General features: G+C 42.9%; 1 protein-coding gene across 1 annotated transcript in view; it reads right to left on the bottom strand.

Annotated features, from left to right (window-relative positions):
* The window catches only part of CCDC141 (coiled-coil domain containing 141), a 143,521-nt gene that overhangs the window by 50,932 nt on the left and 76,659 nt on the right, over positions 1–15,930 (bottom strand). The window contains exons 8-10 of the mRNA XM_083154708.1: positions 15,772–15,930; positions 4,046–4,187; positions 208–327 (exon numbers count right to left, since the gene is read on the bottom strand). The exon at positions 15,772–15,930 is cut by the window's right edge and continues 11 nt beyond it. Of these exons, the coding sequence (XP_083010834.1) occupies positions 208–327; positions 4,046–4,187; positions 15,772–15,930 (421 nt within the window). The remainder of the gene's footprint in view (positions 1–207; positions 328–4,045; positions 4,188–15,771) is intronic.

Here is a 15,930-nt window from a genome sequence, read left to right as displayed (position 1 = left end):
TTTGCAGTGTAATTGATTGCCGCTTTAAAAAAACCTGGAGATTTCTTACCAAATCTCTCACTTTCTGAATCTCTCATCCTATCACATTTCACCCTTGGAGTCCATTGCAATCAGTGACACTTTTGTTTACACCTAAAACCCATTCTGCTGACTGTTTTCCATTATAACCGAATACATTTGTATTTCAGCCTCCACCAACTGTGTCACCTTTGTTTGATTTGCCAGCTCTCCGAGTTTATTGAGCACGTCCTCACATTCACCGATACTCAAGCCTGGGTCGCTACATCGGATGAGATCTGAGTTTATGTTGCTGATCCATGTTGATACCTAAGAAATAACATTTTATACTTTTTTAGAATTTTTTAGATTTTGTTTTAATCTTTAACAATGATTCATGTTTATTGTTATGAGAAACTTTTGGAACTTATATATTGTATAAGTAAAGCAACAAAACAAATAAGTGGTAACTTCCCAAAGTACAAAAGACAAAGCAGACACAAGTTTGCATTACAGAAAATACGTTTATATAATATCTAGTAATATTACTCCTGACTTCACTCTGTGAAACGCATTGATAGAGCCTGCATAGAATGTTTGAGATGCTAAACTGTCTGATGTTGGGGCACACAGCAAACCAGTCCTGGATTTACTGGGACATTGTCATTGGTGGACAGAGGTAGGGCGGAGACTCAATGTCGGCCATTTCTCTAATGTCAGAGAGACACAGGCAGATAGTACTTAGACATGACTTGGCCTGACCACTCTGGTAATATGAAGGCTGTTACCAGTCTAATATATAAGGTTTCTTTGAGTGGAGATATTGCATACTGCGTCTCTTTGGTGAAGTAAACTATGGATTAGTGCTATAATCTACTGTATATGCACATGGTATTCACACATTGTTCTTGGAGACATCTCTCCTGCAGATAGCAGGTCTCTGGGAACATGGCATCTGTACCTTGTTCTTGGGGACATCTCAACTACACATGCGCAGGTCTCCAGGAACATGACACCTGTACATTGTTCTTGGGGCTATCTCTACTGCACATTCGCAGGTCTCTGGGAACATGGCACCTGTACCTTGTTCTTAGCGCAGGTCTCTGGGAACATGGCACCTGTACCTTGTTCTTGGGGACATCTCAACTACACATGCGTAGGTCTCCAGGAACATGACACCTGTGCATTGTTCTTGGGGCTATCTCTACTGCACATGCTCAGGTCTCTGGGAACATGGCACCTGTACCTTGTTCTTAGTGCAGATCTCTGGGAACATGGCACCTGTACCTTGTTCTTAGCGCAGGTCTCTGGGAACATGGTACCTGTACCTTGTTCTTAGCACAGGTCTCTGGGAACATGGCACCTGTACCTTGTTCTTAGTGCAGATCTCTGGGAACATGGCACCTGTACCTTGTTCTTAGTGCAGGTCTCTGGGAACATGGTACCTGTACCTTGTTCTTAGTGCAGATCTCTGGGAACATGGTACCTGTACCTTGTTCTTAGTGCAGATCTCTGGGAACATGGCACCTGTACCTTGTTCTTAGTGCAGGTCTCTGGGAACATGGTACCTGTACCTTGTTCTTAGTGCAGGTCTCTGGGAACATGGTACCTGTACCTTGTTCTTAGTGCAGATCTCTGGGAACATGGCACCTGTACCTTGTTCTTAGTGCAGGTCTCTGGGAACATGGTACTTGTACCTTGTTCTTAGTGCAGATCTCTGGGAACATGGCACCTGTACCTTGTTCTTAGTGCAGGTCTCTGGGAACATGGTACCTGTACCTTGTTCTTAGTGCAGGTCTCTGGTAACATGGTACCTGTACCTTGTTCTTAGTGCAGGTCTCTGGGAACATGGTACCTGTACCTTGTTCTTAGTGCAGATCTCTGGGAACATGGCACCTGTACCTTGTTCTTAGTGCAGGTCTCTGGTAACATGGTACCTGTACCTTGTTCTTAGTGCAGATCTCTGGGAACATGGCACCTGTACCTTGTTCTTAGCGCAGGTCCCTGGGAACATGGCACCTGTACCTTGTTCTTAGCGCAGGTCTCTGGGAACATGATACCTGTACCTTGTTCTTAGCGCAGGTCTCTGGGAACATGGCACCTGTACCTTGTTCTTAGCGCAGATCTCTGGGAACATGGCACCTGTACCTTGTTCTTAGTGCAGGTCTCTGGGAACATGGTACCTGTACCTTGTTCTTAGCGCAGGTCCCTGGGAACATGGCACCTGTACCTTGTTCTTAGCGCAGGTCTCTGGGAACATGGCACCTGTACCTTGTTCTTAGCGCAGGTCTCTGGGAACATGGCACCTGTACCTTGTTCTTAGCGCAGGTCTCTGGGAACATGAAACCTGTACCTTGTTCTTAGCGCAGGTCTCTGGGAACATGGAATCTGTACCTTGTTCTTGCGGATATCTCTACTGTGCATGTGGAAATCATGAAAATCGTGGCAGTGGCCATTTTCCCTGTGCTTTGTGTACAGGTTGTTTATTGTTCCTCTGTGTATATGTTCAATAGGGTACCTTTTTGTAAATGTGTACTTCTTTGTGTAACCGAATACTGTACCTCTTTGTGAAACCGCATACTGTACCTCTTTGTGAAACCGCATACTGTACCTCTTTGTGTAACCGCATACTGTACTTCTTTTAGTAACTGTATATTGTCTCTCTTGTGTAACCACTTATTGTACCTCTGTGTAACCATATACTGTACCTCTCTATGTAACTGTATACTGTACCTCTTTGTGTAACCATATACTGTACCTCTTTGTGTAACCACTTATTGTACCTCTGTGTAACCGTACACTGTACCTCTTGTGTAACCACTTATTGTACTTCTGAGTAACCGTATACTTTACCTCTCTGTGTAACTGAATACTGTACTTCTTTTTTGTAACTGTATATTGTTCCTCTTGTGTAACCACTTATTGTACCACTGTGTAACTGTATACTGTACCTCTCTGTGTAACCTTATACTGTACCTCTTTGTGTAACCATACAGCATACTGTACCTCTTTGTGTTACTGTATACTGTACCTCGTTTTGTAACCATACAGTATACTGTGGATACAAAGACAGAAAATATCCAATTATTTGCGCTGATGCCCGGAAGCAGCGTGCACTGGTGGAGGAAAGTTCACCAGCTTTCCCAATACTAGTGGGAAATACTAGTGCATATGGCGCTTTCCAGGGTATAACTTACACCATTGATATGTAAGTGTCCATAATAGTTTGTAGAATCAGTTCTTTTAAATTTGGCCAATCCTAAGGTTGTTTCAAAAATAGAGGAGGTCACCAAATTCTTCACGGACTGTAGGATATTCAAATGCTCTAAAACGGAAACAGAAATAGTGCAACACCTTTTTTCAAAGGGGGAAACAATTTATTTTGCACTCACAATTTCCAGGATTATAAACAGCATATAATCACCAGCCGGTGATAACAAATGGGAGGTTACACCCAGGGATCCCTTCACCGAAGTAGCCAGGCTCCGGACACCTTTCTCCTCGGGGTGGAAGTTCCAGGGGTCCTCCAGTCCAAACAGTACAAGTGGATATAAGCAGCAATTCTACCGTGGCTGGTGATTATATGCTGTTTTTAATCCTGGAAATTGTGAGTGCTAAATAAATTGTTTCCCCCTTTGAAAAAAGGTGTTGCACTATTTCTGTTTCCGTTTTAGAGCATTTGAATATCCTACAGTCCGTGAAGAATTTGGTGACCTCCTCTATTTTTGAAACAACCTTAGGATTGGCCAAATTTAAAAGAACTGATTCTACAAACTATTATGGACACTTACATATCAATGGTGTAAGTTATACCCTGGAAAGCGCCATATGCACTAGTATTTCCGTTCTTGCATACAGTATACTGTACCTCTCTGTGTAACCTTATACTGTACCTCTTTGTATAACCGTATACTGTACCTCTTTTTGTAACCATACAGTATACTGTACTTCTTTGTGTAACCATATACTGTACCTCTCTGTGTAACCATATACTGTACCTCTCTGTGTAACCTTATACTGTACCTCTCTGTGTAACCTTATACTGTACCTCTTTAAGACGATCCTCTAGTGACGCCACTATCTCCTGTTGTTTGAGAGAACTTTCCGTGGATGCAGGGCTGTGGTTGGTTAGCTGATCTACTCTTTTCTGAAGGTAGCCAATCATTTCCTGAATTCCAGTCATCCCAGGGCTAAATATGAACCATACAGCTGTTAGCACCTCCATTCCATTGGGCAATAGCCAAGATAATAAAGAGAACATGGAAATAGTGTTTCTGCTTTTCCCAGAAGCCAGGACTCCAAGAACTGCATTTTGCAATGTCTTTGCTGTGTCCCAATGTAAGCATTCCCCATCTCATTAATTACTGACCCGTTACATGTCCCAGCATTAGATCATATCTGTATTTGTGTAACCAATGTCTAAGTGTTTATTGTACATCTATTGTATTAAAAATGGTTTTATGTCAGGGTGAGGCAAGAAACTCCTATGGTCGACAGGGTCAAAAGGTCGACAGGGTCTAAAGGTCGACAAGGACTAAAGGTCGACAGGTGAAAGGTCGACATGTGAAATGTCGACATGGTTAAAAGGTCAACATGAAAAAGGTTGACATGGTCAAAAGATCAACAGACAAAGGCTCGACCAGAGTTTTTAATGTTTTTGGGGTGTCTGTGTCAACATAGGTCGACATGGACAGTGTCTGTGTACCGCTGCGCTCGCCATGCTTTGGGCTCGGTGCTTCGCTGCGCTTGGAACATTATTTTATTCTCCCTCCACGCCCTAGTGGATGGTAGGGCATGAAATACTGCCTGTCGGCACATGTCGGCAGAAAATTTTGTAAAAAAAAAAAAAAGTCTACCTTTTTCATGTCGACCTTTTGACCATGTCGACCTTTAGACCCTGTCGACCTATTGTGTGTCGACATTTAAACCCTGACGACCTTTTGACTGTCTACCTTTTGACCCTGTCAATCTATTGACTGTTGACCATTAGTGGTCAACCATATGACTGTCTATCATGAGTCAGTCTATGATCAGTCCGGATACCACCCAGATGGTGGCCGGTAAATAAAATCTTTGTGGCGTCTTCTGCTGCTGTCAGTCCTGGCAGCAGCAGAAGACGCCAGAAAGATTTAATTTACTGGTATTAATTCGGGAGCTTGGATTATTATCCCTTTATTATTGGTCCAGTCATAGGATCCCCAATACAGAGGTTTCTATTTGCGCTGCACCCCTAGGGGATAGAGAATATCCACATAAAGGAAAAACACAAGATTCCAATCATCGGACAAATATCTTTTATTCATCCATCCAATCATCGGACTATAATTCCGTTTTTCGTCTACCGAATAAAAAGAGCGTTAAACATGCCCCTGATGAAGTCTTGTTAGACAAAATGCGTTGGGTCGTTTGGCATTTCTTTGAAGATTTTAAAATAAAAGATACCATTTGGAAAATTCCTTTCATTTGCCTTATTGTAAACCTTGGATGACATGGTCTGACATAATTGATTGGCGCTGAACCACTATTGAGGAAGATATTGGTGGAACGGGTCCCTATAACCCTCAGGGAATATTGTGGTAGAGCTGCCTATTGTTTATACCAAATATTGTCTAAAATATTTGCGAAATAATATATTGTATTATAATTAACAATAGCATATAGTGCGTAAAGGAGTATTGGGATTTATATATATAATATATATATATATATATATATATATATATACAGTATATAGAGGTTGGTTGGAACCGGCACTCAATCCCTTCTTACTTGCAGTTGCCCTGGTGCCTTCCTCAATTACTCCAATCCAGGAGGAGGGTAGATAGTGATGTGAAGAGGCGGCACTCTTAGGTCTTTGAAGAAATATTTAAGGCGAGAAACACCATAACTTATATCAACGTTTCAGTTTTATTATAAACTTTTGTCAGGATACAAAGAATACAATGACGAAAGTTTATAATAAAACTGAAACGTTGATATAAGTTGTGGTGTTTCTCGCCTGAAATATTTCTTTAAAGACCTAAGAGTGCCGCCTCTTCACATCACTATATATATATATATATATATATATATATAGAGAGAGATAGATATATATATATATATATAGTACGCAATGCGGCGGCACTCGGATGCGTACTGTATACTCACCCACAATTGAGTGTTTTTGGAAGGCACCGGAGAAAGCATTGCAGATCAAGGTGTGCTGCCATCTACCAGTACCAGTATATATATATCCATGCCCTGGATGAAGGAGGTAGCACTCCGATACAGCTGTCGGGCAGACAAGGCTCATGGATAGGGATATGCTGCGTGGATTCTTTTAACAGCTCCCTCAATAATCATGATGAGTATCCATGAAATTCTATTGAATTGATGCCTGTGATAAGTTTTTTTAATTGATCACTATGGATTAGAATTGTGTTGTGGATATATGAAATTGTATGTTCCAGCACCTGCATCATTTAACACTTAAGTGTGCAGTTTCTCCACTCAATATTTTTATATATATATATATATATATATATATATATATATATATATATATATATATAAGCAGATGAATCAAACAGCGGCACTCAAACAGGGATTTTTCAACGAGTGTATTTTTTAACCAGTGCGGGTATTTATGCTATACAGGGACAGCCCCGTTCTGACACATCCGGCATCTGCTGACGCATCTAGTACTTCCGGCCAGTGTACGTCACTGGATACACGGACGTATGCGCACGGCAACACTTCCGGCTTCCGGAATCTGCCGTTTTTCGCGCTCCTGGAGTCAGCCCATCAAACCTGTCCCTGTATAGCATAAATACCCGCACTGGTTGCTTGATCTAATTGCACATGACTAAGGTGCCAGTGTGCACCGAAACGGCCGTCGTGTTAAGATCTTTGGTGGAAGAGGACTGGCTCTTATTTACATCATGCTGTTACCGCTAAGTATCTAATATGCTTTCAGCTGGACTCCTCTTTTTGTATTTTTATCACTTTGCACTTTAAACAAAATATGCCATAAAAACGTTTTTCTTTAAAAATCTGATGTTGCTGGCTATCAGTCTTCTCTCTCTCTCTCTCTCTCTCTCTCTCTCTCTCTCTCTCTCTCTCTCTCTCTCTCTCTCTCTCTCTCTCTCTCTCTCTATATATATACACACATACATTAAACAAAAGCTAATGTTAGTGACAAGTCCTCATACAGGTTCCTAATTATAAATAAAGGCAAGTTCCTGATACATGTAATGTGAAGCCAGTTAAAGTCCTGCCTGTTCAGCATTACTAGTGCGCACTGTACATATTGTTATTTTTGTCCTGGAACATTTAACTCCATGTGCAATGAAGGATTTTTCAAGTGCCTTAAGCGCATGTTCTTTGCTGCCTCAGACACTATTGTAGAGATAGATAGATAAATAGATAGATAGATAGATAGAGAAGAGATAGATAGATAGAGAAGAGATAGATAGAGAACAGAACACATTTTATATATTTATAGCTCTTTGACATTACAATATTTTAGATCCCGTCCCTTCCAGATGGTTCCGGCCGAGAAATCCCAAATCGGATGTGACACCTCATCCGACCCAATGCGCCGTCCCGTGCACATTGGGTCGGATGACTAGCTGAATGAAATCTTTTTTCTTCTAATCTATACTCATGCCCTCGCGTCCTAGATTCCTTTCTAGTAGAAAATAGGGTGTGTGACAGTTCCTTATATTGGCCCTTGATATACTTGTACATGTTGAGCATGTCCCCCCTTAAACGTCTCTTTTCTAATGTAAATAGTCCCAAATTGCTTAATCTCTCCCCGTAGCTTAAATTCTCCATTCCCCTAATAAGCTTTGTTGCTCGTCTTTGGACTTTTTCTAATTCTATGATGTCCTTTTTATAGTGTGGGGCCCAGAACTGTACTCCATACTCTAGGTGAGGTCTCACCAATGCTTTATATAGTGGCATAATTACCCTTGAGTCCCTAGTTTCCATTCCCCTCTTAATACATGCCAGAATTTTGTTGGCCTTTTTTGTAGCTACATTACAATGGGCACTACATCCTAGATTGCTGTCTATTTGGACTCCTAGATCCTTTTCAAGTATGGAAGTTCCTCTCCGCTAAGGTTGTAACTTGCACACTGGTTGTGTCTCCCAAGGTGCATAACCTTACATTTATCTACATTGAACCTCATCTTCCATTTTTTTGCCCACTCATCTAGAATTGCAAGATCATTTTGAAGCATGGTGACATCTTCTGGTGATTTGATGACTTTGCTAAGTTTTGTATCGTCTGCAAAGATGGATACATTGCTGAGTAACCCTATCCCAATATCGTTAATAAAAATGTTAAACAAAATGGGCCCCAAAACCGAACCCTGGGGCACTCCACTTAGTACCGGTATCATATCTGATACGGCACCATTCACAACCACTCTTTGTTCTCTATTACATAGCCAATTCCCTACCCATCTGCAGATATTTTCACCCAATCCTAGGTTCTCCATTTTATTAATCAATCTCTTGTGTGGGACAGTATCAAATGCTTTAGCAAAATCTAGGAAAATCACATCTACAGCATTTCCATTATCGAGGTTTTTGCTAACCTCTTCATAGAACCCTAGTAGATTAGTTTGGCATGAACGATTTTTCACGAACCCATGTTGGTTAGTACTGAGTAGAAGGTGATGATCTAAATATTACTGGATACCATCCCTTAAAAATCCTTCAAATAGTTTACCCACAATTGATGTTAAACTAACGGGTCTGTAATTAGCGGGATCTTCCTTTTTTGAATATTGGCACTACCTCTGCTATTCTCCAATCTTTTGGTACTATACCTGACGATAGTGACTTGCTAAAGATATAATGTAGGGGGGTAGCTAGTTCATCCCTTAATTCCATTAATACCCTCGGATGAATCCCATCTGAGATCTGGCTTATTTGTCCCGTTTGTGGTAAATGTTCGTTCCACAGTCTGCTCTCCCTTAGTAAATACTGATGAGAAGAACTCATTTAACAGTTTTGCTTTTCCCTTGTCCTCAGTAACACTTTTTCCACTAGTATCAGTTAGTGGGCCTATGTTTTCCTTAATTAAACGTTTACTATTTATGTATTTAAAAAAAAATGCGATGCCACCCGATTTTGCAGTGAAATGCATGAAAATGCATTGAAATGTGTATTAAAGTTGTGAAATGCCCCCAAATGCCATTTTTCATAGTGCACCACCCCCACTATCAACGTCAAACCGAAGCGTGGCGAGCGTGGCGAGCCCGCGAGGGGCGGCGGTGCGCGTCCTACGACCTTTTCATACCCCCACTATCCACGTCGGCGTGGAGTTGAGAATAGAAAGTGTGGCGAGCAGACGCGGATACCTGTGAAGCCCGCGAGGGGACGCGTATAGCTGTGAAGGTATCCGCGTCCCCTTGCGGGGCTCGCTGCGCTCGCCACGCTTCGGGCTCGGTGGCTCGCTGCGCTCGCCACACTTTCTATTCTCAACTCCACGCCGACGTGGATAGTGGGGGTATGAAAAGGTCGTAGGACGCGTACCGCCGCCCCTCGCGGGCTCGCTGCGCTCGCCAAGCTTCGGGTTGACATTGATAGTGGGGGTGGTGCACTATGAAAAATGGCATTTGGGGGCATTTCACAAGTTTAATACACATTTCAATGCATTTCAGTGCAAAATCGGGTGCGATCGCATCGCATACGATTTGATCGTATGCGATGCGATTTTTTAGCATGCGATCAGCATACGATGAAGGTCGTGGGAGCCGTGGTACTCCACAAGTACCAAAAGTTTTCCTTTATGATGGAATGTTTGGAGGGCGAGAGCAGGCAGATGCTGTACAATGTTGTACAAATAATGTATGTCAGAGATTGCAGAGACTCTGATATGTGCTGTTTTCTGCAGATGATGTTTAGACAACTGTTGTCACTGTCCCTTAGGCAGAGAATGTTTGTTTGTCACCGCATGCTGCATGTCATTACAGGGAATAACAGGTGCATCACACATCCCTGTCACCAAGTGAGTCCTGGGAGTCTCCGAGCTTGCCTCATCAACTCCCCCCAACAGTCACTGACACCGACTTCTCATGGGACTCTGCTTATACTGTAACTCCATCTACAGCAGGGCTGGGCAACACCGGCCCTCCAGATGTTGATGGACTACACATCCCAGCATGCCTTGCATCAGTTTCAGCATGGCCACATAGCAAAACTAATGCAAAGCATCCTGGGATGTGTAGTTCACTAACATCTGGAGGGCCAGTGTTGCCCAGCCCTGATATACAATAGAGATCTTGCTATGGATCATACAGTATGCTGTAGAACATACCTCCCATCATAACCCATTCCAGGAGGGACAAGATGCTTTCTTTCTGGACATTCATGTCAGTGGCAGTTGCAGGGCTGCAGCACAGTCTACAATTAAGATAGGGGAGCCCCACCAACTGCCACCCTAAACACCACAGTCTGGACTCACTGGCAGGTGAGGCTCCCCTTTTTGAATTTGTGACATTGGTGCAGTCCCACCTCTGCAACTAGTACTGGCAGCAAGTCCAGGAGCAGAGCATTTTGTCCCTCCTGGAATGGGTCATGTTGGGAGGTATGGTATAATAGTATGATCGTTTATTTATTTCTTCTTAACTCCCTAAACTGCACTTTGAGGGGTAGATGTATGAAACAGTGATAAGGGAGCCGGGAGGAGAAGTGAGGCAGAGAAGTGGCCCATGGCAACCAATCAGCTGCTCCGTATAATGTTATATTATGCAAATTATAGATGTTACTACAGTGCTGATGAGTTGCCATGGGCTACATCTCCTCTGGCTCACTTCTCCTCCCTTATCACTGCTTCATACACCTGCCCCTGAATTGGTTGCTGTAAAGACCTTGGGCGAGATGTATTAAAATACATCGCCGCCCTTCGTGGCCCCCCCACCGCGATGCCAGCGCATATGTACTAACATATGCAGCTGGCATCGCGGTGCGGTGACGGAGGCCCCCCCGCGATACCTGTACTGTGGTGTGCGGGTCTCCGTCACCTTCCTGACGCCTGCTGCTCCCCTCACGCCGGGGACAGCTAAGCATGCTGTCCCCGGCGCCTCCTCCTCCCCCCTGCAGCCAGAAGGATGTCCGGCTGCTTCACTAGGGGGAGGAGGGGTTTACCATCCAGGGTCCAGGAGGACCCTTCAGGAAGGTAAGCCAGAGGGGGGGTCGGCGAGGCGGCGGGTTTGCGTCGGAGGCGGCGAAAAGAAGCCCAAAGGTGGCGATACCCTACAATGCGGTATTGGTGCGGCTGGGTTTTGATACATCGGAAAATGCGGTAAAACCGGGGTTTTACCGCATTTTCAGTTTAATACATCTTGCCCCTTGACTGGCAAATGTAGTAACATTGAAAGATTAATATATGCAATGTGACAGAAGGACTGATTCAGGCCTGTATGCAGTCCCGGTGTACTGGAATGTACTGATTGGTTCCAGTTGATAAGTCGACAGTGTCAATAGGTCAACCACTATTGGTCGACACATGAAAAGGGCCAGCATGGTCTAGGTCAACTCTGACAAAGGTTTACACAAGCAAAAGGTGGATGTGTCAACACAGAGTTTTTCATGTTTTTTTTTAACTGACTTGAAGTCGATCCAAGTGGGCATATAGGCGGAATACAATAGTGGCCAAAGCGTGGTGAGTGTAGCCAGCCATGCAAGGGGACATGGTACACTCATACGGTGTCCATGTCCTTTTTCTGTGTTGACCATTTTCATGTAGACCTTTTGCTTGTGTCTACCTTTTGTAAATGTCAACCTAGATCATGTCGACCTTTTCCATGTGTTGACCTAATGCCTGTCGACCAGTAGTGGTCGACCTATCCGCTGTCATCCTAGACACTGTCGACCAAATAATAAACATCAGTACTATAGTCTTTGTTCACGTCATGCTCAGTTGTGTACAGGTGGCCCTGAGGTGCAGGGGGTAGTGTTGGGACAACTGCCCCGGGCCACTGCGCCACAGACAGTGCAGCAGATAGTAGACGCGTGTCTGAGAAATTGTACCATTAGAGATATGTCCCTGCCAAAATGGCCACCACCTCAGAGAAGACACTTATTAGGGTTGCTAGAGGAGGCGGTAGCCATTTTGGGAGTGACATTTTCAACAGTATGATGGGGGCAGGCACGGACAGCGGCCCCCACTGGGACTGCAGTCAGGGTGTGGGATCCCTTGACAATGAGCAGAAACCCTGACAACGAGCAGGTACTATGAGTGATGGAGCACAAGACAGTTTTGTTGGCAGTGGGGGGGGGCACAAAAACTGTAGTGATTTTGTTGTAAGCCACCTCTGAGTACATTTACTACTAGATATGGTTCCTGGTTTCGATTTCACCTGTTAAAGTCGAATTACATACACGCCATTTTAGATTAGTATGGCCGCCATTTTGGTTCGCAGAGTTGCGCAAATAAAGTATTATACACAGGTTCTGTGTAGCGAAGTAAACCTTAAGAGCCGCCATACTAATACACATAAATTCGTATATCCCACATTAACACGGAATAAAGTATATTTAATTAAAGGTTTAGTGCACTACACATAGTTTAACCAACAATACGCAATTATTTCTGTTCATGTTTAGTATCGTTATGTTCCGTTTCTCATGCGCAGCACTCCGGTCGTAGCGAAAACTTCGCAAATCATAATGTCCGATAATTACGGACAAAATCCATAAACCATGTACTTTTTCCCTATGAACTGTGTGAGACAAAGGATCGAGTTATAACCGGTTCTTGTTGTTGATTTACGACCCCGACGACAATGCCAACAGACAAAGGACACCGAAGTACACTCCCTCTGCACCAATCCAACTTAAGTGCAGTACTTTGCTCCAATCCCTGAGGACTTGACTTTTGAACCCTTAACCAATGGAAACGGCCTTTGACCCCCCTTTGTTTGGACACTATAAAGATAGCTATCCCTGAGCTGGCTCGGTCACTTCAGCACTGCATCTCCCCCTTCATCCTGACCGGGCTAAGTTCTATTTGAACCTAGAGAGCTCGACCGGACTGCGCTGCGCTATTTTGATGTGACGGTAACATTTGTATTCCTGTGTGTGTAGTGTGGCTGATTATATTCTGTATCTGTTTCTTTTCCCTTAGTAGTTTAAAGTGTATTTAGTATTGTTAATTCCACTGTTATCTTGTGTTTAAACTGTGTTCTTCTTTCTGTAACCCCCTGTTGTCCGCTAGGGACTAAATACATTATTTGGAGAATCTATCTCCTTACTTTGAGTTATATCCTTGCCTTGACTATTATTCGCATCTAGCGATAAAGGTGTATTACGGAGATCATCCTTAAAGGTATTCGCAGTTTTGGGTACAAAGTACTGCGAAAGGATACTCTATTACAAGTATCGGTCTAACGTGTATAATTCCCGAGAAAGGTTCGCTACGCTGTGCTACGCTTTGTTTGCACGTAGCTAGGAGTAAAAGGTATTAGTTTACGGACATAGTACGTAAACTGCGCACTTCACTTATTGTTCATCTGGTCACATAAATATCGGTATTGATACACCCAGCGCACTTCTCCTCATTAAGGTCAAAGTCTGGTCGTTGGTTAGATCCATATCCATTCTTCGGAGCATTTTAGCTCATACACAGTGGACCTTATACTAGTGGTGTACAACCGTTCTCCTTTCGAAGTCTGATAATCCCTAGACTTGGAATTCTTGTCTAAAGGTCTTATGAATAAGCTACATATCTAATTAAAAAGGTGTTTGCTGTTTATATTGCCCCCGATGAAGTCACGGTTGACCTTGACATCTGACATCTGTGAATAAAACCAGTGTATTGTTTCACTGAATTTTATTTACTGATCAATATTTTATGAAATTCATGTTCTAAAAAACTTTTGATTTATTTAGAGCGCCATCTGAACCTCTTTCTGCATCTCTAAAACTTTGGTCCCATCTAACAGGGGGACCCTGCAGAGGTGCTGCTCCATTTTAGTAGAGTGCGCAGTTTGGGGTACCCATTCTCTACATATATATATATATATATATATATATATATATATACATACATATATATATATATATATATATATATATACTGTGTATATATGTATATATCCTCTAATCCAGTTCGGCACTCAAATATGGCAACAATTATCCTACCTGCCCGGGTACTCGCTCACTGTATATATGTATATATATATATATTACTGTGTTTAAAGAGAAAGAATTAACTTCATACTTGCCTACCCTCCAGGAATGACCAGGAGGCTCCCAGAAACCGGGTCTAGCTCTTGTCCTACCGGAAACCCTCCTCAGCTGCCCACAACAAAGTATAAGTAGGTTCTGAGAGGGTTAAAATTATGCGATGTGTGCTGAATTGCACAATTGTAGCCCCACTCCCTTTATACAGCATCTGCTTTTTTGCCACTGGATAGCGGGGGAGGGGGGGCGAGCCACAATGACACAAGTGTGCTACTACTTCAGTGCACCCTACTGCTGGCTATGCCCCCTATGCACTTACCATGCCCCCTATACACTTAACCAAAGTAGGCAAGTACAGTATGATTAACTTGCGTATTAAATTCTGTAGGACATTACGATGAAAACAGTAGACGTGACTATGCATTTGTTGAGTTTTACTTTTTTAGGTGAGTCAGCAGCATCTATTGCCGCACTTTCACATTTGTTTGGAAATTAAATACACATTTTATACTGCTGCTTGTCACTGGAGATACCTACATTTCGTGTGTTTGTTTGAAGGACTGCAAAGGAATATAGATTGCATGCATTGCAAAGATGTTTCACAATCTGTTCCACCTATTCGGAGAGACACTAAAAGGTGCATAAAACCTAAACTCCAAGTACTCTCACTGCTCTTCATAGATTCACCAACGACTTCTCATTTCCCTCAGAGGCGGCTGTCTGAGAGTTATTCCTGTCAATGATCATCCCTTTCAGACAGCGGGAAGCCAGCTGGGCCCATGACAAAATCCCCCCCCCCATAGTCACAGCTTTATCTGACATATCCGTAGCTGTAATTTGCAGCAGCTACGTTTTCAGATATTTGAGTAAATAAAGAGATTATACAATAAGTGTATTCATTACATACCGGGAATCATAATATCGGGAATCATAGGTCGTAGGTCCCGTCATTTTGTCCCAGGAGGGCAGATGCTAATTATCCGAAGAGCCTGGCCTCATCCACCGACAATGATGATTAGTTTTTACATACTACAAGTAGCTTCATATAGTTAGACATCTCATTGTTTTTATGCTGGATCAAATAGCTCATTGAATAGGGTATTTAACTGGAATGCAACAGGTTATGGGTTTGAATCCTGGTTATGACACTATATTGAAATGAGTTAGAGTATCTAATACAGGGGATTGTAACTGAATAACAAAAAGCTCTGAAGTTAAGCGCATGATTTTTGTATAAAGAGTATTTGTGTCCAAATACGGGAAGAGGCATCATACTGTATGTAGCATGGACTTTATCTGGGATCAGTTTTGTCATGCCAATTTTCTTTCTGGCACAGGGCACCAAAAAGTCTAGTTATGGCTTTGATTGTCAACTGAATTTCCTCTCCTTCTTCCGGATAGGAAAGATCCACACATTAGTCCTTCAGAAACTGGCATTAGCCTCTGGTTACCAGGGCTTAACGCGAGAGCAGCCACTCTGCGCCAGTCTTGGAATCAGCCCTAATGTGTATGGTCATATTGGAAATGGATTCCGTGATCAGACAAAACAACAGGATTCGATCTTGTGTGGCTAATTTAATGGGATTTGAAACTCACCTGAAGGGAGATTTCTTGACAAGAGTCTGCCCCTTGTGGAAGGCTTCAGAAGTACACTTTCCAATCTCTGCTTCCACTTCCTTTTGCTTGGCTGACAACTCAGGCAAACTAAGATTGTGCAACTTCAGGTGCCTCAGGTAAGTCTCGATGCCTCCAAGC

Source organism: Crinia signifera, chromosome 7 (genome assembly GCF_055691185.1).
Source record: "Crinia signifera chromosome 7, ASM5569118v1, whole genome shotgun sequence".
Taxonomy (NCBI): Eukaryota; Metazoa; Chordata; class Amphibia; order Anura; family Myobatrachidae; genus Crinia; species Crinia signifera.
Note: the sequence above shows the minus strand (reverse complement) of the source record. Positions and strands in the feature narration are given on the sequence as shown.